The sequence below is a fragment of the Prionailurus viverrinus genome, chromosome A3, assembly GCF_022837055.1.
Source record: "Prionailurus viverrinus isolate Anna chromosome A3, UM_Priviv_1.0, whole genome shotgun sequence".
Taxonomy (NCBI): domain Eukaryota; kingdom Metazoa; phylum Chordata; class Mammalia; order Carnivora; family Felidae; genus Prionailurus; species Prionailurus viverrinus.
The window spans coordinates 39,400,420-39,424,421 of NC_062563.1; the positions used below are offsets into that span (position 1 = coordinate 39,400,420).

At 37.2% G+C, this 24,002-nt stretch overlaps 2 protein-coding genes across 13 annotated transcripts in view; one reads left to right on the forward strand and one right to left on the reverse strand.

Annotated features, from left to right (window-relative positions):
* Positions 1 to 9,563, reverse strand: part of ESF1 (ESF1 nucleolar pre-rRNA processing protein homolog) — a 66,466-nt gene extending 56,903 nt beyond the window's left edge. The window contains exons 1-4 of one of the 2 annotated variants that reach the window (XM_047852438.1): positions 9,505 to 9,563; positions 7,505 to 8,181; positions 2,014 to 2,423; positions 1,084 to 1,197 (exon numbers count right to left, since the gene is read on the reverse strand). In XM_047852438.1, the coding sequence (XP_047708394.1) occupies positions 1,084 to 1,197; positions 2,014 to 2,423; positions 7,505 to 8,138 (1,158 nt within the window). In that variant the 5' untranslated portion in view covers positions 8,139 to 8,181; positions 9,505 to 9,563. The other variant, XM_047852437.1, reaches the window with a different exon arrangement.
* Positions 1 to 24,002, forward strand: part of NDUFAF5 (NADH:ubiquinone oxidoreductase complex assembly factor 5) — a 64,500-nt gene that overhangs the window by 27,372 nt on the left and 13,126 nt on the right. For 6 of the 11 annotated variants that reach the window (XR_007150839.1, XR_007150841.1, XR_007150840.1 and 3 more), the window contains exons 1-6: positions 9,633 to 9,904; positions 12,569 to 12,609; positions 14,687 to 14,750; positions 17,355 to 17,402; positions 18,969 to 19,072; positions 21,190 to 21,229. Coding sequence is in view for 6 of the 11 variants with exons in the window: in XM_047852444.1 (XP_047708400.1) it covers positions 9,683 to 9,904; positions 12,569 to 12,609; positions 14,687 to 14,750; positions 17,355 to 17,402; positions 18,969 to 19,072; positions 21,190 to 21,229 (519 nt within the window). In the remaining 5 variants the exon portion in view is untranslated. Of the gene's footprint in view, positions 1 to 9,630; positions 9,905 to 12,568; positions 12,610 to 14,686; positions 14,751 to 17,354; positions 17,403 to 18,968; positions 19,073 to 21,189; positions 21,230 to 24,002 lie in introns of those variants that run through there. The other 5 variants (XM_047852441.1, XR_007150838.1, XM_047852439.1 and 2 more) reach the window with 5 other exon arrangements.

A 24,002-nucleotide genomic window follows, 5' to 3' on the forward strand; every position in this document is an offset into this window, starting at 1 on the left:
ATAAAAGATTTAGATGTTGTACCTGACAGAATCCTTTTATACTGGTGTATTTTCCCAAAAATGTATTAGTCATTCTCACTGTTTATTCTTTTAGATGATTACTGGTATCCTCTTTCTTTACTTTCATTTGAACTGAGATTATGGCTGAAACTACACTAAACCTATAGAACTGACATCTTTAAATATTTAAACATAATTACAATTTAGAGCTGTTTCAGGCACTACACTAAATACTAAGTGTGAGTTTCTTTTCATTTCATCCTTACAACTACCCTAGGAAATGCTATTTTTGCATCCACTGCCAGATGAGAGAACACATCTGAGAGATTAATAAAATGCCCCAAATCACATGCCATATATCAGAATCAAGATTTGTATTTTTTTTAAATGTCTATTTATTTATTTTGAGAGAGCGAGCATGAGCAGGGGAGGGGCAGAAAGAGAAAGAGAGAGGGAGTCCCAAGCAGGTTCAAGCCTGAGGCAGGGCTGGTTCCCACAAACTATGAGATTATGACCTGAGCTGAAATCAGGAGTTGGATACTTAACTGATTGAGCCACCTAGGTGCCCCCAGAATCAAGATCTGCCTGCAGTCTGTCATACAACAAAGCCTAGATTCTTAACCATTATGCTTGCTCTCCAGAAATATGGTATCTCAAAATTTAAGTTTTTCAAATTTACCAGTGTTACCATTTCACATATGTCACATATGTTTAAGGGAATTCTCAAGGATTTTGTGTTTCTGCTGCTAGTAAAAATAGATTTTTTTTTCTTAATTGGTTAAGAATTGAAGAATGCAATTAAAAAATATTTATTTTATACTCTGTCCCTTTATTGAGCTTTATATATTGTAATAGCTTTCCAATTGATCTCTTTGGGTTTTTAAATTACGTACAATCACCTAACCCATCAATAGCAATAATTTTACTCCTTCCTTTTCCGTTTGTTATACTGGTTTCATGCCTAACTACAGTGGACAACTGCCAGATTATTTTCTTTAAAAGGAAAAGTATGACTTAAAAAAAAAAAAAGATCAGATTCAAAATGTTTAGAAGTATTTACTTCAAAATAAAATCAATTCTCACCTTTACAGAAAATATAACACCTCCTTTAGGTTTAAATGAATTAAACAAAGCCAGCAAATCTTTTGCCTTTAATCTGTCCCAGTCCATGTTGCAAACAGCTAATCGACGTGTAATCTAAGAAATGAGAAAAATTAAATATTACATAACCTCTATCATTCCCAACACTTATAAAATATACAAAAAACGTAATGCTTTCTTTCCCCCAAAATTCTGACATCATCAATATAAGTATTTATCTAAATAGTTTCAATATGTATAAGAGAAACTTTGGTCCTGAGAAACTTAACAGAAGACCATGGGGGAGACGAAGTGGGGAAAAAAAAGTTACAGAGAGGGAGGAAGGCAAACCATAAGAGACTCTTAAATACTGAGAACAAATTGAGGGTTGATGGGACGGGGGGAGGGAGAGGGTAAAGTGGGTGATGGGCATTGAGAAGGGCACCTGTTGGGATGAGTACTGGGTGTTGCATGGAAACCAATTTGACAATAAATTATATTTAATATAAAAAAATAAATAAATAAAAATAAAGATGATATTTAAAAAAGAAAAAGAAAACTTTGGTTGAGTCACACATGATAAAACTGTCAACAGATAAACACTTTCTCTTGTATGGTTTTTAGTTCTTGAATCAGAATACGATAATCAGCTGATTTTTTAATAACCAAGTTTGTTAAGCTATTTTGATTCCCATGCATGAGCATGGAGGTTAAGTAGATTACCCTATATCATTTCTAATAGGTGCAGTAGGAACTGAAATAAAAACTACCAGCTAAAACAATCAATTCCATATCAAGAAGTTTTAATGAGAATCATCATTAAGAGTATTTACCAATAAATCTTTTCCCAATTTAAGGACATCAATTCTACCATTCATAAAAGCTACTTGTACTGTGCTCATCACATATAATCTTATTTATTCAAAAGTTCACCTCATCAGCCCGAGGAGCATCTTTATCTAATTCTCTCCAAGCATGCTCAAAACCAGAGTCCTCTGGCAGTAAATCTGCCATATCTTCTTCATCTTCAGAACTAGTTTCTATATTTCCTTTACCCCTTGCAAGATCAGGACCACTGTCACTTTCATCATCATTCTCACTCTCCTCATCTTCATCCTCCTCCTCATCATTTTCATTTCCATCAACATCAACATCATCATCATCATCATCATCATCATCATCATCAGTTGAACTTCTACCAATGCCTGTAATTTCATCTTCAGATTCTTCATCACCTATTTCACTAGCACTTTCTGAATATTCCTCCAGAGCATCTTTGTCAAACTTCTTACCACCTGTCGAGTTTTCATAACCATCACTGTCTCTTGCCATTAGCGAAACCACTGCAAAAAACATTAAAGGAGGGAGAAATTAAGAAAATGTAAACACAATTAAATTCAAATCATGTTATTTTGACCTCAAATCCAGTAAAAGTAATTTCTATGAAAGAGACTTAAAAAACAAACAAACCCTAAATTCAACAAAAGTTCATGCCTAAATTACTTGATAGAAATTTTGATATGTACCCAGATCATACAAGTAGATTCACATATTTGTTCAGAATTATGCAGTGCCTGCTGTGTGCTAGGTGCTCAATATAAAATCATTGGTAAGAGAAGTTATTAGTTAAGCGAATAGATGGAAGGGTCTGGATCAAATAAAATCAATCACATCCATACACATAAAGAGCTACAATAGGAGTCTCTATATAAGTGCAACTGAGTTGCTACTTGAAGGATAAAGAGGAAGTATTCAAGATTAGAGTAATGAGGGAAATGCTCCAAACACCAAGAAAAATAAATGCAAAGATCCAAGAACAGGAAAAAGCTGGCAAGAATATATGGACTGCAGGTGGCCAAGAGTCAAGTAAGAAATTAAACTGAATAGCGAGGTACAGGCCACGCTTTCCAAAAACCATGTAGAAGGTTTGGATTTTGTCATAAAAGCAGTGATAAGCTACTGCTATGCTTTCAGAAAGAGGGACATCATCAGATTTGCACAGTGAGATAGATCACCTTGACTATGCTGTAGAAACTTGACCAGATGGAGTCAAGAGGATATGATTAGAAAATTAGAAGTGTAGTACAATACTCCTACCAAGAGATGAAGATAGCATTAAATTATTAGAAACAGATACAAAGAGGTTAATGGATTCACTTCAGAGTTTCGGAGTCAGGAGTTAAAATCAATAGTAATTAGTGACAGGGGCTTGGTATGAGGCACAGAAGTTTTAGAATTGTCAAAGATGAGTCCCAGCTTCTTGGCTTGAGGATGGATGGATAGATAGGTAGATAGATAGATAGATAGATAGATAGATAGATAGATAGATACACAGATAAACATGCAATATTGGAAAAGAAACAGTTTGCTTGCTTGGTAGAGGTAGATCATGAGTTCAGTTTTCACTATGTTGAATCTGAAGTGCCTTGGAATCATATACGAGGAGGTATCAAGAAGGCTGCTGGCCGTATGAGTTTACAGCTCAGAAAAGTTGCATGCTGGAGATAAAACTTTTCACTCACTCATGTGTAGTGACAACAGAAGCTTGAGATGTGGATGAGATCACCTATGCCGGGCAAAACACAGGTTTTCTGCTAAATCTTGAACTTTGTAACTAATAGCAATACCATGAAGAGTGAAAGATTGTTTTTACTTATATTGGATTTTTTTTTAACCCTCGTAACTCTGAAAAACCTCATTTTCCAGTTCTAAAGCAATTTATATGATTTTTTCTACTATGGGTATGTGTATGTTGATATACAGTATCTCACACATTTTATTCATCTTTAAGTTGGAGCTTATGTTTCTGCTTAAAGCTCTATTTGGAGAAATGAAAAAAATATTAAAAGCTTAATGCTTAGAATGAAATTCAAAGTTAGTTTTTCCCTTGGTCCTATAATCTTATAATAGTTATTCACTGACCTAGTATTTACTACTTACTTTACTATGTAAATAAAAGGCATTGAACTCAGGAAAAGAAAAAGGGAGATGGCTTGTAACATGATCCTATGCTCCTGATTGTTCATAAGCCAAAAGAAATTGTTTATTGAATAATGAAGCTTTATTCTAAGGTAACACAATAGAGACATCTAAATTTGCCTGCAGAGAGGTATTTAAGACAGGCTTCACAAAGATGCCATTTGATCTGACACTAAATGAAAGAGTTCTGCTAGGAGGAAAAGAAATGGGCTTCTGTTTTAGTACCACAAGAGAGTGGGGGACCATAAAAAATAACTAGCCAGTAGATGTGAAAAAGCCAAAAAAAGGAATTATCATAAGTTCTGCATATGAGATCAAAAAACACCACAACAGTGAAGGAGAGTTACTATGAGGCAAGCACCAGAATTCACTTTTAAGCAACGTGCTCAGAAATAACACCTCAGAGATCTACCTTTATCTAATACTGCAATTATTTCTCAAGCATCAGTCATTATTATGCCATTTTCATGATTTTTGCATATCACTGATGTTTTTCACTAAATTGAAATTTTAATTAAAAAAATTAGCTTTGTTCTAAGTATCTCTGATGTCACAGATGTGATGTAGTGGTTCTACTTTTTCTTAAATATTTATTCCTAAATACATATCTATTAACATAAAAAACTTTGAGTATCTTGTTACATATGCCATGTTTTCCCGTATGACAATGGTACATACATCACACTTTGTGTGTGATTTGGGTTATATAATAAATCAATACACGAAAGACTTAAAAAAGATCTAGTATTTTAATATTTTTGATAATATCGAGTACATTCAGAGTACTGATTTATTCAGTAAATATTTGCTCAGAGCCCACCATGTATACAATACTAGATAATGTAGGATTATCTCTCTATTCCTGGATGATACTGCTCTACAGTAACTGTAAACAGTACTTACCTTGCTACTTAAAAAAATGCTTTGTTACCCCCCCATTATAAAAGTAATGAATGCTCATTGGAAAAATATTAAGAAAATACAGGTTAATAAAGAAAATAAAAAGACTAGTAATTTTTCATGCAGAGATACCTGGATGGCTATTTTGGTACATAATTCCCTAAATCTGTTTTCTATGATGTATCCATTAATTTTTTAAAGTGGCTTGTCACACCATTATTACTATTTTGCAACTTATTTTTGAAGCTTCATATATCATAAATGTTTGTATATATCACAATTTATTTAATCAATCCCCTGATTTATGCTAATTTTACATTTTAAAAACAATGCTATAATGCATATTATTTGCACTTATGCCCAATTAAAATAAGTTCTTAGGAGTACAAGTGCTGGGCAGCAACATATCATAATGACACATAATACCAAACCATACCTCCTCACATCACCTGTACCTTGCAGCACTTAAAAAGACCCCTGCACATAGTAGTTGCTGGAATGATAACTGACAAATGAATAATGAACAAAAGATGGTTATATACAAAGTCACTATTCCTTACTTACACCTAATGCCTTTCTAGACTATAGAACTGATGTAAATTACTGGAAGAAACATGATGGGGTAGAAAGAAAGATTCAAAGACTTGAGTCGCAGGCCCAGCTCTGTGTATCCTAACATAAATCACTTTAGTCTTGTTTCCCAATTAATCTATCCTAATTTCTCAAGCTTACTGAGAAAATTTAATGGAGATATATAAAAAGATTCTATAAAATCAATCCAAAGGATTATATGGGTATGTTTTATTAATCCAATGCCCCAAATCAAGTGAAATTTAAAAGAGGCTAGACTAACTTATCTCACAAACTCAGCATCAAACAAATCTTGCTGCTGTTCCTAGTCTGATCTTATTCTCCAATTTCAATAACCAAACTCCTATCCCTTCTCCCTACACCTCAGTTTGCTGCCTGGTTCCACTACAAACGAAATGACACCCCATCCTGACCTCCTACTCCCTATCTAGAATTCTATCTACTGCCTGATACCTCCTACCTTTCCAATATAATCTCAGCCTGTCAAGACCTCTCGGGCTCTTCCTGGATGCCTATCTTCCTTGGGTCTCATAATCACAGCCAGCTTTGGGCTCATCTGAATACCAATTTTCAATTAACAACATCAACAACTGGCAACACCAACACTCAAAATTCCTTGCTGCTGGACGGGACACAAAATTTTAATAAGTAAACAAGTAGACATGAACTAGAATCAGACATTTCTTAGTTCCAAACAACCACTTTTAGCTGTGTTATCCACTCACCCCTTTAGAGACCTTATTATCTAATCAAATGGGAATACTTACCTCTTCTGAAAATATCCAACCATATCTTTGCTCAAAAAGTCCTTTCTATATAGAATGCTCTGGTCCCTCAATTTACTTTTTCCAAATCTGATGGTACTTCTCCTATCAATTTTTCTCTGGTTGCCATATCTTGAGTGATGTCTTCCTCTGAATTCTCATAGCCCTCTGCTAAATATCTTTTATACCACTTACCATTATTCTATCATATAGTATGGACCTAATTTCTTCTACTTTAGATCTGTGGTGTCCAGTATGTACAAGCAGCCACATGTAGCAATTGAGTACTTGTAATGTGGCTCATTCAAATTTTATACTTGAGATTAGTATGAAAATAGAATGTAAACTATATCATTAAACTTTTTTTAAGTTGATTACATCTTGAATGAACTTTTTGATGTGTTAGGTTAAATATTATGTTATTAAAAATGAATTTCACCGGTTTTTTTTACTTCTTAATGTGTCAACTAGAAAATTCAAAATTATACATTTTTTATTAGACAGTGCCGCTTTAGCTGATGCCACTGCAGAGTTTAGCAGGACGTTATTTACAAAAGAGGATCTGCAAAGCGCCAGGAAGGGCTGAAATCAAGGCCAAACTCCACTAACACGCTCTACAGGCGTGTTGTGTCTGCTCAGGGGAAATAAACCTAACTGCTTCACTCAAAGCTGCTGGCCCTTACCAAACCGTGAGCTCTGGGAGCTCTGCATGTCTAAAAGGGCGTAACTTTTTCTAATGTGCACAGACATCATATAAGCTAGTAGTAGGCCTAAGATGGGGGCCCATATCTTACTCATGTTTATCTGCCACATTACAAGTTACTACAAGTAGCTGAATGAAGGATGAATGAGTACCCAACTCTACTAACCCTCTTCAGACACCTCTTCTTACTGTGTGATGACAATATATAACGCTTTATTTGGTTACAGAACATAGCTCTCACTAGTCCCCACCACAAATCACAATCATTGTGTAGCCTCAAGTTTTTCTCTCCTAGCAATTAATAACACAAAATAAAAAATTAATAATCATTACATGGTATTCTTTCTTTCATAGCTTTATCTCCCAAATAAGCATTTGATCATTCTCATTATACTATAGAAATTCTTACTACATGTCTCCTTTTTAAAAAAATCAGTATAAAAATTAGTAATGTAATATCAAAGTATCTGTAATCTTTCCAACAAACCTGATAGCATTTCTCTTCTTGTCTTAGAGGACTTGAGCTTGGGAGATTTCACAATTTCAGAGATGCCCAAGTCTACTTTTCCTTTGGGACATGACTCTGTACTATGTTGAACAATGTTTTTTTTCCCTGCTGTACTTTTCTGTGTAAATTCTTCTCTGTTTTTCTTAGAACTTATTTTTGAATCTACCTTCTTAGATTTGCATGACTTTTCCATTTTCTGAATTCTGTCAGAGTTATCCAAATCATTTTTATCTCCAGAATCCTTTTGATTAATTTTTTTGCTTTCTCTCTTTTTCTCTTCAACTAGATTTTTTGATTCTATTTTGTTGTTAGTCTGGGGTTTTTTCTTCTTTCTTTTCTTTTGGTTCAATGCTTTATCATCTTCATAAGATAGATCTGAATCAGAATCTGAAAGGTCATAAAAACGCTTCAAGTCCTCTGTAGTGCTGTGGTTGATGGGGCGTCCTCTTTTATCCACAGCATAATTCAACTTGAACCTTTTATCATGAAACATTGCTCGAAATCTCTTGTCAATTTTGACTTTTCGATCCTTTTCTGGCATTTCCCAAAATCTTGGGTCCTTTGTAACCCTCCTAAACCGCTGGTCACTCATTATTTCTTCTTTGGATGCCATTTTTAAATGTCTGACTGGACAAATGCTTTGAAGAAATCAAACACTAAAAAGCAAAACAAATGTTATAATAATGAAGGATTAGTAATACAAGATGCTTTGGGAAAAAATACTAATTCACAATATATTCTAAGTTAAACGTACATAAAGTTAACACATCCAATTTCATTTCCCAAACTTATTCTTAGTCACATGCAGAAAAGCAAAAACAATCAGAAAATCCTCTTTTGATTACAGAGCATTTGGAGAAACAAATTTAAGGCAAAACCAAACAGAACTCCAGGACTTTACAGAGGGAGGAAAAATGCTTACTAGCCAATTGGCTTAGTAAGCCAATGCTTACTAGCCAACTACTCAGAGTTTGTACATTTCTTTTTATATACCTGTACTTGTTACAAGTTAAAAGCTAATGTAATCAAGTTTCCCAAGCCTCAGTTGGTCTCATTTGTTTCTTCACATTCTGGTCCCATTCTCTGTTAGTCTTCACCTCATGCTACTCTGGACAGCCCTTAATTCTACATGGCTAGTGTCCTAACAGACCCAAATCAATTAGGTTTAGCTCACAAAGTTCCCTCTATAAATCCGAGCATCCTTCAAAAATCAGGTAGTTTCATCATAGTTAATACATTTCACTTCTTTCTATTTTTTCTTATTTTATAAGAACTACGGCCCAAACAGGCTGATTCTTCTTGAAACATATTAGACTCTGTAGGTGTGGGAGAGATTAGTATTGTTCCCTTGAAAATAGTTCCTAATGGTTTAACATCTCAATTTGCTTTTGCAGAGCTAAGAGTCATTGATTATTAAGAACAAAAAAGAACTAATCAAACAGGGTAGTGCTTTGTTTTGAAAGGCTTATTTTTTTCCTTAAATTTGAAAACAACTTTTTATAACCAAAAAGAAAAAAAAAAAATCACAGGTTTCAATGATGCATTTACACACTTAATCATTTAACCCTCTGAACAGGTGGGAAGGGAATAGGTGTTTCATCTAGTTATTAGGTGTAAGTATTGTTTACGCTCAAAGCATTCGATAAACGTCAGATATTCAGGCGGAGAAGGGCGACCTGACGTCACCTTCTGACCCCCACCTTCATTTCCATAGCCCACTCTCCCCTGTACCCACCCTCTAACGCGGAGAACACCAGGGTGATCCCAGAACGACGATCTCCTACCCAACCTTAAACCTCAGGGCACAGCTACGGACTGAGGTCCCTCAAAAGGACCCTGGGGAGGATCGAGGAAGTCTGAAAAACGAGACCGGAATGGCAAGGGAAAAGGGGGTAACCCCCCCGTGAATCCGAAGGAGACCCTGTCAGAGATTAGTTCGGTATCCTCTGCAGCCCTTTCAGAAATCCAACCTTACTCACCTCCTCGTCGCGTCTCACATGCGACGCAGACCCAGAGTCCTCCGCGGGACGCTCCTCCGGGACGGCAAGAGAACTGGTCCAAACTACGTTCCCTTTACCTCTGCGGCGACCCGTAGCGTAGGCGCCGGAGCCGCGGTGGCGCAGGCGCAACGTAAATGCGCCTGCTTTACCGGGGGAGATGTTGCGGTTAGGCGTCCTCTGTCTGTGGCGGCGGAGATCTCTGGTGTTTGCGGTCCCTGCAAAGAACCTCGGCCTTAGAAAGGTTGCTTCCGGCGTCTCTCCCCCGGGCAGCACCTCGCCCAGAGCCCTAAATATCTTCGACCGGGATTTGAAGAGAAAACAGAAGAACTGGGCGGCCCGGCAGCCCGAACCCATGAAGTTTGATTATCTGAAGGAGGAGGTGAGTCCGCGCGGCAGCAGGGGAAGGGCGACGCCGAGCTCTGGCTCCGAGTCCGGGGACTCCGGCCAGGCCCCAGCAGACCCCACATCACGTGTGACCTTGAGCAGCCGTTCTGCCTGAGCCTCTACTGTAATCTCTGAAGGGGTGGACCGGGATATTTGTAAGCTGTTCATTCACTCACTCACTCACTCACTCAGCAAATATCGCTTTAATTGTGTACATGTATGTCCTGGGCAGAGTAAGACCGCTACCCTCAGGAGGTTTCATTCTTATGGGAGTAGGTGAACAAGAAATATAATTTCAGCCAAAGTAAGGTGAGGTACTAAAGTGAAGTGGGGTGAGGACTCCGATGGTCAGAGAAGGCCGGTCAGGAAGAGGACATGATGAGGCAAGCTGAGATCTGGAGAGAGTAGCCTTGTAATCAAAGAGAAGGACAAGTGTCCGTGAGGCGGGAAGGACCTTGTTGAGGACCTTGTTGAGGCCTCCAGTGAAGCTTCCGTGAAGAGGAGAGTGGAAGAGGAGGTCAGGCCGAGAGGACTCGGGTTATTAGGACGGTAAGAGATGAGGACTTCGGATTTACTTGTCTAACTGAGCTGCCCATTCAGTATGGCCATCTCTGGCCACATGTGGCTATTGAGCACTTGAAATGTGCCTAGTCCAACTGAGATGTGCTGTTAAGTGTAAAATACACTGGATTTCAGTGACTGAAAAAAGGATGCAAAATATTTCATTAATTTTTTTATCTTGATTACGTGTTGAAATTATAGTTTTGATATATTGGGTTAAGTATAATATGTTAAAAATAATTTCTGCTGTTTCTTTTTACTATTTAAATGTGGCCATTAGAGGGGTGCCCGGGTTGCTCAGTCTGTCGGGCGTCTGACTTCGGCTCAGGTCATGATCTCATGGTTCATGGGTTCAAGCCCCACGTCAGGCTCTGTGCTGACAGCTCAGAGCCTGGAGCCTGCTTTGGATTCTGTGTATCCCTGTCTGTCTGCTCCCCCGCACCCCCACCCCCCTGCTCGCACTGTGTCTCTCTCAAAAATAAATAAACATTGGGGCGCCTGGGTGGCTCGGTCGGTTGGGCGTCCGACTTCGGCTCAGGTCATGATCTCAAGGTCTGTGAGTTCCAGCCCTGCGTCGGGCTCTGTGCTGACCGCTCAGAGCCTGGAGCCTGTTTCAGATTCTGTGTCTCCTTCTCTCTCTGCCCCTCCCCTGTTCATGCTCTGTCTCTCTCTGTCTCAAAAATAAATACACGTTAAAATTAAAAATAAATAAATAAACATTTAAAAAATTTAATTTTTTTAAGTGGCCATTAGGAAATTAAAAATTAAATATATGGCTTTCATTGTTTTTCTGTTGGTCAACTGCTCTAGAGGAATGCAAGCCTGTTGAGTGGTTTTAAGCAATGAAGCGATGGGATCCGTTTTATGTTTAGGAAAATTTAAGATAAATTAAGGTCTCTGATTTGTGCTGGTTTAAAAGACCTCTTCCTATGTCCAGGTGGACTAGAAACTAGGGGTTTCTGCTCTCTGTATATGCAGCACCAAGTTCATCCTAAGGAAGTGTTTCTTTGGGGATGAAGCAAAATTGAAGTTAAGTATAATGAACTCTTTCAAGGAAAAGCAGGAAACAGTTTTTGAGCTCCTTTGGACAGAACTCTGTGCAAGCCTGGCCTGACCAGGTGATTGACTCTGTTTCTTTTTAGGGTTCATAATGATATGTACTTAGAAGATGTGTATTTCTAACCACTCTTCTCCAAGCAAAGCGTGTAGATTACAACTTGACCGTAGCCTTGTCAATGTACAGGACTAGAATAAATGAGATAAAGTGTATGAGAGTTCTTTTTAACATAAACAAAAAGTATTCATAGTGGGAATGATACATCAAGTGTACCCTGCTAGAAGACTTCTGCCATACCTCCTTCCTTCCCCTTCTCCCCCCAAAAGCAAATATGCATATGTTCTGAACTCCCAAGTCCTAATAAAAACTCTGGGGTGTTTATGAAGGATTAGTGGAATGTGAGGAATATTAGGCTCCCACATCTTTATTCCTGCCAGATGAAGCTAGTGTAGCATAAGGAGGCACCGACCTTATGACCTCTTTTAGATTGGGGTGGGATTGGGGAGAATAGCAGGAAGTGCAGTCTCTTCAGGTTTGGTTGACTTTCTAATTTGCACATGTTGCTTAGAAAAGTTACCTGTGTAGTAGTTCCACAGAATTTCTTAGCAGTTTTCAAGTAATAAAATTGTTACATGATTGCTTATACATTGATCTGTAATAAACCCCAGCTAACAATATTTTTTCACTTTCATATATCTCATGCTGGTTTCTGTGGACAATATTGTACCTGTTATGCTCCTATTACTTCTTATCCTTGTGATCTTATAGCCAAATACATATATACATATACATGAATATTTAGCCTTGATTTTATTAAATTGACGTCTGAAGTAATTTGCCTCAATCTGTTTCCTAGGGTAATTTAATAATTATGTTCCTATTTATAATTTGTGGTCAGATTGAAAATGGGATAGGGAGAAGTACTTATCAGCATGTTGAAACATAAGTAACCTATGGATTGTTGAATGCTGGAAAAAGAGTGTCACTTCTCTATTATGCGTACTTGATTTATATACATCATTGCCGCTTGTAATCCTTCAGGTTGGAAGCCGGATTGCAGACCGCGTATATGACATAGCTAGGTAAGTGATGATTATCATAATAAAATACAATTTTTTGACTGGAAATTCAAGAGATTGAATGCTGAGAGCTTAATGTATGGCAGAATCTAGACGAATTTATTACCAGGATTCTCAATGTTAATCACACTCTAAGTCTCTCCTTTATATATGTGTGTATATATATATATATATATATATATATATATATATACACACACACACACACACACACACACATATAATATATAGGAGAACAAGTGTTCTTTTTATTTCATTCTTGGGGAAAAAAAAAAAAAAAGCACAACTCCTAGCTTCTCTCTGAGCCTGAATGACTGATCCAATTTCATCTGGCCAAAAGCCACTAATGAAAACATTGTGGTTAAATTGTTGGTTAAATTACACCAACATGGGATGAATTTATTACATTTGTCTATAAAAGGAATTTTATAAAATCAAAACCAGTAATTTTTTAGAGGTATTCTTGCTACTTAGAATCTTGGTATGAATTAACTTCATAAGGTAAGAAAAAATGCTTCATTGTTACAAATAGTTACCCCCATTTCATCTGTTTTATTAGGAAATGAAACAAATAGTTCTCTACATTTGCTTGGATTTTAGGCCATTTATTAAAAATGAAACATTGAATTTTCTAAGTCAGTATGGATTGTACAGTCTTTGTATGTCTTAGTATGCCTTAGTACTGAGCAAAACATCGTTTACAGAGAGACTTGTGATTATGGCATGTCTTAAACTAACATTAACTCTTTAGAATTAAATCATTAAAAATACCAGTCTAAAAAAAAGTGCCAGTGTAAATGTCCTTGAAGTAATGTTCTATTGTTACAAAGTATAGTTTGTATTGTCCACCCTGATCTTTTGTTGATTTTTAAAAACTAGCCCTGCAGATTATTAAATGTCTTATTTGTGGTATCTGAGGTCCACTTAATACTGTTACAACTTATAATAATAGCAACTCATAACCAACATTTGTTGAGCATTTGTACTGTGCTAGATACTTTCCATGCACCATTTCATAAAATTCTCTCGAGTGAGGTAGTAACTTTTCCATTTTATGGATGGGGAAACAGATTCAGTAAGATTTTGTCTATGGTCACAGAACCAGTAAATTGCTGACCCAGAATTCTAAATCACATCTTTCTCATCCCAAAGCTGTGCACTTCAACATGTCACACTGCCTGTGTTCACAGTCAAGATAGTGAGCATTTTGTAAATAAACAGTTCTTTCTCACACCAGTTCTCCAATTGTGTACTGGTGTTCTATATTTTTGACATAGGTTTTTGACAGAAATTGGAAAAGGACTCTTTTGGTTCCAATAGAAAATATGTTATTAATGGATGCAATTTTAAGTTTTCTTGTCACAAATTTTTCTTAAACCTGTGGATGGCCTACACTTAGATGTGTTAACTGGTGTGGTTTAGTATGACATTTATTTAGAGAAGACAACGTAGCATGGGGGTAGTAGTTTTGGTTCCAGGATTCAAACTAACTGAATTCAAGTTCTGACTGCTGCTTATTAGTTGAGTGACCTTGGGTTGAGTTACTTTGAGCACATAGCACATTGCTTTGAATCTGGTAAGATTTCAGTAAAAGTTAGCTACTATTTAGTTGGTGTTTTGTGTTTAGCTTAACATATTAATAGTTCATGATATTTTACATGATGATTTTAAGTCACCTGTTGCCTCAACAAATTTGAGAAAAAGATAATTAGTAAGTTCTAAATAAGTATGCAGATATTTTCATGTTAATTTACATTAGCTTCTCTTCATTCTTTATTTGGATATATTATCAAATTTAAATACTCCTACCAAATTTGTTCTTTGAATTCATATCTTGGAGCAGCCTCATGGAAAGCTGGTTAACTGTGGGGTCCTGTGAATGTCTGTACCAGACAGACTTGCTCTTTCAATATGTTCTCTGGTAGAAATAGCTTGTGAGGTGAGGCAGAAAAGGCAGATAATATAACTTTTTGAAAGTTGTATTCATTAATATGTTTTTATTTAAGAAAAATTACTTCTTAATAACTGTTTTATGGACTGTTATTACAGACAAATCATAACTTCTGTGTCTACTTTTTAGAAAATTTTCCCTTGCTTTGGATGTTGGTTGTGGAAGAGGTTACATAGCACAGCATTTGAATAAGGTATATCTATTCAATGACTTAATTTACTTTAAGAAATAAAATTGGCTAATCTTAAAGTCTTCCTTAATTCAGCTTGTATCATATTTAGATTTTGATTATATCAAAATTGCCAAGTTTTTTTTTTTAATGGCAAACCAATAGTTGTTTTGTGTCTCCTCGTATTTTTTTCTTAAAGTGGCTTTTCTTTTTTTTTTTTTATCCATTTTATATAATGATTCCTACCTACAGTTTAAGTCTATGTAAGATATGTTGCTCTTCATTCCCATTCTGTGCACATGTTTTTGATACTTCAAATTAAAATCAGATCGACATTCATTTGGAAAATGTGATTGAACTAATTTTTTAGCTGGGAAAAATATTTTATCATTTGATTAGAAATCTTTGTGTATTTATAAGTAGCCATTGTTAAGGCTTATACCATTTTATTTTGCATTTTCTAATTCAGAACATAAAGACATTTATTGTTTTAACCCCTGTATATATGATACTGTGTTGGACACCAATTAAAGTGGGCTTTCTGTGTAAAATCTACTTCAAAAAAGCATGCACTTGGGCTGGGGTGGTGGGAGGGGGTTGTGAGAGGCTCCACAAACACAAACAATGCTCAGGCCAGAAAACTTATTCATTGATTCTTCTTGTGTCCTCCCCTCCCACATTGAATCCATCAGCAAATTTTATTTGGATTTCAAAATATATCCCTAACTACTACTTCTTACCACTTTCACTATTATCGTATTGGTCTACACTGCAGTAGCCCCTTAATGACCTCCCTGCTTCTACCTTTGCCCCCAGTAGTCCATTCTCACAGCAAAGTAATCCTTTTAAAGCACAGGTCAGTTCATTGCCAGTCCTCTGCTCAGAACTTTTGGCTTCTTATCTAACTCAGTAATAAGCCAGTCTTAATCCATAAGGCCCTCAGTGATCTGGCTCCCTAACATGTCCCTGACCTCATTTCCTTCCCCTCATTCCTTATTTTTCAGCAATCCTGACCTTCTCACTGACTCTCAAACTGGCCAGGGCTTTGCACTATAGTTGTTCTTGCGTTCTTCCCTAAGATATCTGTGCGGCTTACTTCCTCGCCTCTTTCAGGTCTTTGCTTAAATGACCCCTCATCAAAAATTCCTTCCCCGACTATTCTATAAAAATAAGGTCCCCATTCTCCGCTGGGTATTTGCCTTATTTGTTTCCACAACACTTTTTAGCACCTGATGTGTTTGTTTATTTGGTGTCTGTCTTCTCTTAGGGAATGTAAACTCCATAGACTTGCTCGTTTTTGGTCACTGCTAAATTCCCAGTACCTAGAATACACAATGAAGGTTTATTAAATGAACATTACATGAATAAATGCAAAGTAACTTTGAAGTTATTCCCTCACTGACTGGAAAAAGTCAGGGGATGTGGTGGGGCAAGGAGCACAGGCTATTCCTGTTTTAGATTTGCTGAGTTTGAGGTAACAGTGGACTATATTAGTGTTAATGTCTGACAGGTAGTTGGAAATGTGTACTTGGAATTGGGGTGTTGAGGTTAAGAGCATTGCCTTGAACTTGGGCAGATAGGTATTTCAAATTTAGCTCTGCCACTTGGCAGTTGCACTTGGGTAGTCAGCCAGGTAATGATAGGGTATCCTTTCAAGTTGTGGGCAGGAGGTTCTTTAAGAAGGGGGTGTGCATGAAGTGGAAAGGATTGGCTTCTTTAACAGAGGAGGGGAGGACTACAACAGAGCTGGACTTCAGACAGGTCAAGTGAAATAGGACTTGAGAGGAGACACACTGTTGTAGTTGATTAGGTTGTTAGTAATCTTTATAAATAGCATGAGCAGGGAGAGTAGAAATAGATATCAAGAATTAAGGAGAAAGACATTGGTGCGAATTAGAGTTGCAGATTGCAGACAGAACAACCAGAAGGTAGTTAGAGGTGAGGAGATCTTTCCAGATTGGGAGGCTCATGACTGTTTCGAGGTGAGGGAGAGAGACACAGAAGAGATAGATGAAAGATTTGATAGAGATGGTGATGGAGGGAGCAGGATCCTGTAGAAAAGAGCATAGTGGAAAGTGTTAATCTTAGGAAAGAAGTGGTGCAGTGCTTTTTCCTTTTGGAAAGAAGAGGGGAGACATGAAACAGGGAAAATGAAACCAGCGAACCCCTATACCCCCCCCCCCCCCCCCACCGCTCCCAAGTATCTGTGTTTATTAAGTCTTTTCTTTACTCTGTGTAAACTCTTTGAATGAACAGCTAAAAGAGGGAGGAAAACTATCCAGGACTTCTGTGGCCCAGGAGCAGGGACCAGTTCTCAGCACACATAATTCTTAATCCTCTGGAGTAAACTCAGGATGTTGATTACTCACACCTGAATTGTGTATTTTATTAAGTATAGTTAAATGTATTAAATATAGTCATGGTTATTTAAATTTAAATCTGTGTAACTTACTATGTGTTATTAAAGCTAGTTGTGTACTATACTGGTTTTACTGCAGGAAAATACCCTTACAAAGCTAAAAATTTACCTACAAATTATCACTTTCTCCTTGAGCAATTTCAGTAGTTATTTTGTTTTGTTAGTAGGCTTTTGTTTTGTATTATCTAATTAATTTTATTCCATTGCAGGAAACTGTTGGAAAGTTCTTCCAAGTAGACATTGCAGAAAATGCGTTGGTAGGTAGCTTTTTAACACTATTGATTTCTGATCTCTTGGTTTTATTTTTAGTTGTTTATTTTTATTTCCTTCAAAATGAAAATAGCTTTATTGTTTTTTTTCTGATTATAAATATAACACATAAAAAAATTAGACAATGGAGGAAATATAAAGGAGAAGAAAATATCACCCCTGGTCCCCACCATTCAGGGACAACCACTGTTGACATTTGGGTCTCCACCTTTGCAGATGTATAACTATCTCTACAATTTTATACAAATGATATAATGATAACATGCCGTGCTTTTCACAGGATATCATTCTTTTATATCAACGAATGATATACATACATACAAATTCCACCTTTTAAAATGACTAGATAGTATTCTAATATAAGAATATTCCATGGTTTATTTGGCTAAATTTCTATTGAAGGACAGTTATATTTCTAGTTTCTTAATAACCAACACTGGGGGGGCGCCTGGGTGGCGCAGTCGGTTAAGCGTCCGACTTCAGCCAGGTCATGATCTCGCGGTCCGTGAGTTCGAGCCCCGCGTCGGGCTCTGGGCTGATGGCTCAGAGCCTAGAGCCTGTTTCAGATTCTGTGTCTCCCTCTCTCTCTGCCCCTCCCCCGTTCATGCTCTGTCTCTCTCTGTCCCAAAAAAAATAAATAAATGTTGAAAAAAAAATTTAAAAAAAAAAAAAAAAATAACCAACACTGGGAAGAACATCCTTATACAAAGAAACTTTGTACATTTGATTTATTTTTCTCTCTGGGAATAAATTCCTAGTAGTGGAATTTATGAACTCATCGATGTTCATCTTTAAATTTTTTATATACATCTCCAGACTGCTGTTAGAAAGATATAATATTGTATGAAAGCACTTTTTTCTCCTGTTTGGCAGCACTGAGCCAATGGATTCTGTCTTTGTCAGTTTAATAGGCAGAAAGTAGAATCTTACTGATATTTTTATTTGCACTTTGATTATGAATGCCCCCAACCGGCTGTTGATGTCTTTTGGCTATTGGTATTTCTTAATTTGTGAATTTGTAAGTAATTTTGTGATGTGCCTATACCTGCATTGTTGCCTTAGCATGTTCTTATTGTGGGGAGTTTGTAAGAGTTTGTTTTGGGGGGATATTAATTTCATCATCTGTGTTGTAAATATTTCCCAAAGTGTGTTGTTTACATTGTTTATGGGTTTTTAGAAGTCTTTGATTGGTTTACCATCATGTAGATCAGTCTTTTCCTTTATAGTTTCTGGCTTTTGAGTTATGCTTGCTTAAAATGTTTCCACCTAAGAGTATGAAAATGTTCACCCCTATTTTCATCTATTACTTTTATGGCTTAAGTTATGCCACTGAAACTTTCAGCCTTCTGAGATTTGTTTTAGTGTGAGATAGGATCCTGTTTATGTTTTTCCAACTAGCCAGTTTGTGTCATTTAAGAAACACTTCTTGAGCTTCTCTGTGACTCTGGTTTTAAAAGGGATAGAAACTGCCAAATAAATATAACGTTGACTTAAATAATGATTGTATTAGTAATTGACATTCTATATGAATGTGTTTATTTTTTAATCACTAGAAAAATACCGTAGAAATGGAAATCCCTACTGTCAGTGTTTTAGCTGATGAAGAGTTCCTTCCCTTCAGAGAAAATACATTTGACCTGGTAGTTAGCAGCTTAAGGTTGGTAATCTGTTTGTACTTCTTCAAAATGTATGTTTTAAATAGGTAATTCGTGCTATAAAATTTTAATTGTTATGAGATAAATAAAATGGCTAATAGAGCAAGTTTTTTTTTTTTTTGTAATGTTTATTTATTTTGAGGTGGGGAAGAGACGGAGAGAGAGGGAGAGAGAATCCCAAGTAGGCTCTGTGCTGTTAGCGTGAAGCCAACACAGGGCTCAATCCCACAGTGAGGTCGTGACCTGAGTGGAAATCAAAAGTTGGCTGCCCAACCTACTGAGCCATCCAGGCACCCCAGAGTAAATTCTTAATAACCTTTTTTAAAGTCACAAACCAGTTTTCTTGGTTTATAAACAATAAGATTTCTTTGGTAAAGAATAATAAATTATACTCCGTAGTGGAGATAATATGATATAGTATCTTAACTTTTTTCTCCCCAACTTTTTTCAGCTTGGTAAAGCTAATCTATGATAGAAGGATTTTCCTTCCTAATACACGTTACTTAGTATCAATGTTAATGGAGGCAGGAGTTGTAAAGAATATACTGGCTCCAATATTCAAACGTTAGAGCCCTTACAAACTCATTCTGGCAAATAGGGAAAAGCTAGTATTTCCTTCAACATCAGTTTTTCTTCCACACAGAAATATAGTCCCGAAGGTTATTTTTTTCCATTTGTGCTTCCTACTGTGGCCCTCCACATTTATTACATAAATATATAAATACTTATTGAATAGATTATAATATACTAGGCTCTGAGCTAGATTCTTTTGGGGAATACAAAAATGAACCCAGACAGAGATCCTGCCCTCAAAGAACTCAGAGTCTAATAGAGAAATTAAATATTCCTTTTTTTTAAGACTTTTTTTTTTTTTTCAGTAATCTCTGTACCTACTGGGGGGCTTGAACTCACAGATGCTCCACCAACTGAGCCAGCCGGGTGCCCCCAAAATAAAATATTCTTACTTCCCCTGTCTTGTTTTTTTTGTTTTTTTTTTTTTTCAACGTTTATTTATTTTTGGGACAGAGAGAGACCGAGCATGAACGGGGGAGGGGCAGAGAGAGAGGGAGACACAGAATCGGAAACAGGCTCCAGGCTCTGAGCCATCAGCCCAGAGCCTGACGCGGGGCTTGAAGTCACGGACCGCGAGATCGTGACCTGGCTGAAGTCGGACGCTTAACTGATTGCGCCACCTAGGCGCCCCTCCCCTGTCTTGTTTTATAGTCATATTTTCTTTCAAAGATTCAACATGCTCTTCATGTCAGCACAGCCCTTTTGATAGCTGTTTTTAGGGTGGCCAGTCACCCAAGACTTTGCCAGTGTTAACACTGGAAAGGCTTATGTCCCAGGAATCTGTCAGCCCCAGACAAATTGGGAGAGTTGCATGCACTCTTGCTGTTTTCTTCAGTGAGTTTATAATCTCTTCCCTGCTTCTTAAGATATGCTAAACAAATATAGAAAAGTATTTGCGTTCTATCATGAAATGAAAAATATTACAGAGAATGTTGGTCTAAGGAAAACAGCCCTGGGCAGGGAGTCTGAATGTGAGTTTTAGCTCCTCTACTTGCTGTTTGCAAGTGCCTAATTCCATTGCTTTCAGTTCCCCCATAAGTATGATAGACCTTATGATATGGTATGACCTTCTTAATTTTTAAAGTATCTAATAATTGTTAGACAACATTATGAAAGATAAATGTGAGCTTAACCCAGTATGGTTTGAAATGGGCATTCAGTGCTATCCTGGAAGTCAGCATAAGAGGATACCACCTTAGTCAAGATAGTGTGACCATACTCTACAGAGACTGATTCTTGCCATCACATATCACCACACACTGGGAGACGGTGAATAGAGGCAAAAGAAAATGGAAGAGATTTCCTAAATTAAGTTTTAAATACTTTATAGTATTATAGTACTGTCACATTTTCTAGTGTGACAGAAGGAAGGTTTTCCCCTGGGAATATTCTTTGCTTTAAAACTTATATGAAAATAATCAGTGAATTTTGATATGCAGTTTCAGACTTCAAAATTAACACCTTTTGTTGTGGCTTTTCTTTATATGAGTGATAATTACACTAATTATATGAATTAAGCTAAAGCAAATATGTTTTCATATTCTAGTTTACACTGGGTGAATGACCTTCCTAGAGCACTTGAACAGGTAAGAAACTTAATGTTGACTCCAATAGGCTGTGTTATTATTAGAAACTTCTAAATATTTCTGTTTTTACTAGAAACTTCCAGATGTTTTCCATTTTATACTTCTGATGATTGGAAATGAAAGTAAATCAAGTATTTATTATCTTCTATGGGCCAAATACACCTGATGCCCTTTGGCATATTGAGAAGTACATTGCGTGAGCACCTGGGTGTCTCAGTCGGTTAAGCATCTGACTCTTGATTTCTGCTTAGGTTGTGATCTTGCGGTTCGTGATATCAAGCCCCATGTCGGGCTCTGGGCTGACAGCGCAGAGCCTGCTTGGGATTCTCTCTGTCTCTCTCTGTCTCTCTGTCTCTCTCTCTCTCTCCCCTCTCCCCTGCTCATGCTGTCTCTCAGAATAGAATGAAATGAGATGAGATGAGATGAGATGAGATGAGATGAGATGAGATGAGATGAAATGAAGAAGTACATTGGGTGACTCCCCCCTGCCTAGGAATTCAATGAATCTAATTATGAAATGTTTTAAATATTTACAAAAGCTTATATATTGTCCAAAATAACTTTGAATAGTATTGACATCACATTGATATAAGACATTTTCTGTGTGGGTTCCTTTTCTTAATTGTCTGTAAGTTTTTTCTGTGGGTAGGAACCTATTTGTTTGTATTTATATCTTCCCTACACCTTACACTTAGAGAGTGTGAGGTACATTTGTTGCTTGGCATTTATCAGTGAACTGGTGAGTAAAGAGCATTGTGTTCAGAGGAGGGAAATCACTGGGCCATGGAGTAGCCGAGGAAAGTTTCAGGAAGAGGGAATTACTTGAGCAGGGCCTTGGAGCATAGGTCAGATTTGGGGTGGGAAGGCAGAATCACAGGATGGGGGGAGGTAGAACAGCCTCATGAGGATGAAAGGACAGAGAGGGAGCCTTTTTGGAGATTAGTTTAGTACTGGGAAATGAGGTATGTTGGGACCAAATTTAGGAAGACTTGGGTAACAGATTAAGGAATTTAGAGTTCATTCCTTATGCAGTTCAGAGCCACTGGAGAATTTTGAAGAGGAAAGTAACATAATTAAAAGGCTTATGGGCAGGATAACTTCCATATCGTAAGCACATACTGTTTGCCGATCACTGCCTTGTTTTATATGTGTTAAATAAATAACTCTGTAAGATGTTTTCATTTTGCTAGTTGGAAAACTGATGCCAGAAGTTGGTTCAATTAAAGAGGCTTCTTCTGTCATCCAGGCATGAGAGAAACTAAAGCTAGGTGGCAGTAGCAGGAATTAACACGAATAGAGACTATTTGGGACTCCTGTAAAGGAGGAGTCAACTATTTGGCTGGTTGTATCTGAAGATCCAACCTTAAAGTTTTGAATCTGGATGCCTGGGAAAATGATTAGTAAAAGTAGGGGAAGGATTGGTAATGATCAGCTAAAGAGAATGGAAAATAGTAATTGACAGAAATAGGCAGTTGGAGAGGGGAGTGGGTTTGAGAATAAGTGTTATGTATTTGTTGGTTGTGTTGGGAGGGTGAGTGCCAAGAGACACATGTCCATGGCACAGGCAGATGAAAATGAGTTTAGCACATTTCTGGGAAGATGTCCAGTCTAAAGATAGTGATTGGGAAGTCATCCTTGTGAAATCCATGGGAATTGATAAGCCCTCTGAAGTAGAGAGAAGCTGCAGGGAGCTGAGGAGGGAATCTTTGATACTTGCTAGGCGACAAGAGAAGGAAGCAACACCAAAGGGGCAGAGGGTAAGAAAGCAAAGATTTTACAGTTGGTTTACTTGTATACTGTTTTGTAATTGTTTCATGACATATTAAATATAAATTTAAGATGGGTACTTTGATTAGCAGAGCCTACTGTGATTTTTGGGTTTACTTCAGAATCAACCCTTTCCTGTAATGTTCCTCATTGTTGAGAATAGAGTCAAATCTATTTATGGATGGTAATTCTAAGAGTCAGTGAGTAAACGTTTGTGGTTCTGGAATCCATTCCAACCACTGTTTTGCTTAAGTTATCAATTAAAAGTTGTTTTTGTTTCAAAGCTGGAAAATGAGTTAGTTACTTCTCATTACAGGAAACTAATATTTGACTAGGTTAATGTTGTGAATCATAAAACTTTCTGTTTAAATTAGCTTTTTTGCATAATAGGCTATTCCAACTTAGTGGTTTAAAACAACAGTTTACTTAGTTCATGATCTGGTGGGCTGGGAATTTGGGTTGGCCTTAGTTAGGAAATACTTCTGGGTCTGGCCAGGCTTACCCATGTGTCTGTGATCAGCTGCTAGATTGTCCTGAAGCTGGCTGGTCAAGAATGGCCATAGCTGGAATGCCTGACTGAGATCTGCTCCTCCTGTCTCTTATCCCTTACCAGGCTAGCTCATTCAGGATTGTTTATGACATGGTGGCAGCACAGGGAATCCTGTAAGGCCATCTCAGACCTTGGTGTGACACTGGCACACTGTCAGTTGCACTGCATTCTTTTGGCCACAGCAAGTCATGAGGCTGTCCCAGATTCAGGGAGAGGGGAAATAGACTTTGTCTTTTGATGGGAGTTGTTACAAAGTGACATTTAAAGGGCACAGATAGAGGTTTGTGATTTTTGCAATCTATTGCACTTTAAACTTTTTTTCTTTCAGTATTTTTCTGATTATAAAAGTAACTGTGGGGTGCCTGAGTGGTTCAGTCGGTTAAGTATCCAACTCTTGATTTCGTCTCAGGTCATGATCTCACAGTTTGTGGAACCGACCCTGAGTCAGGCTCTGTA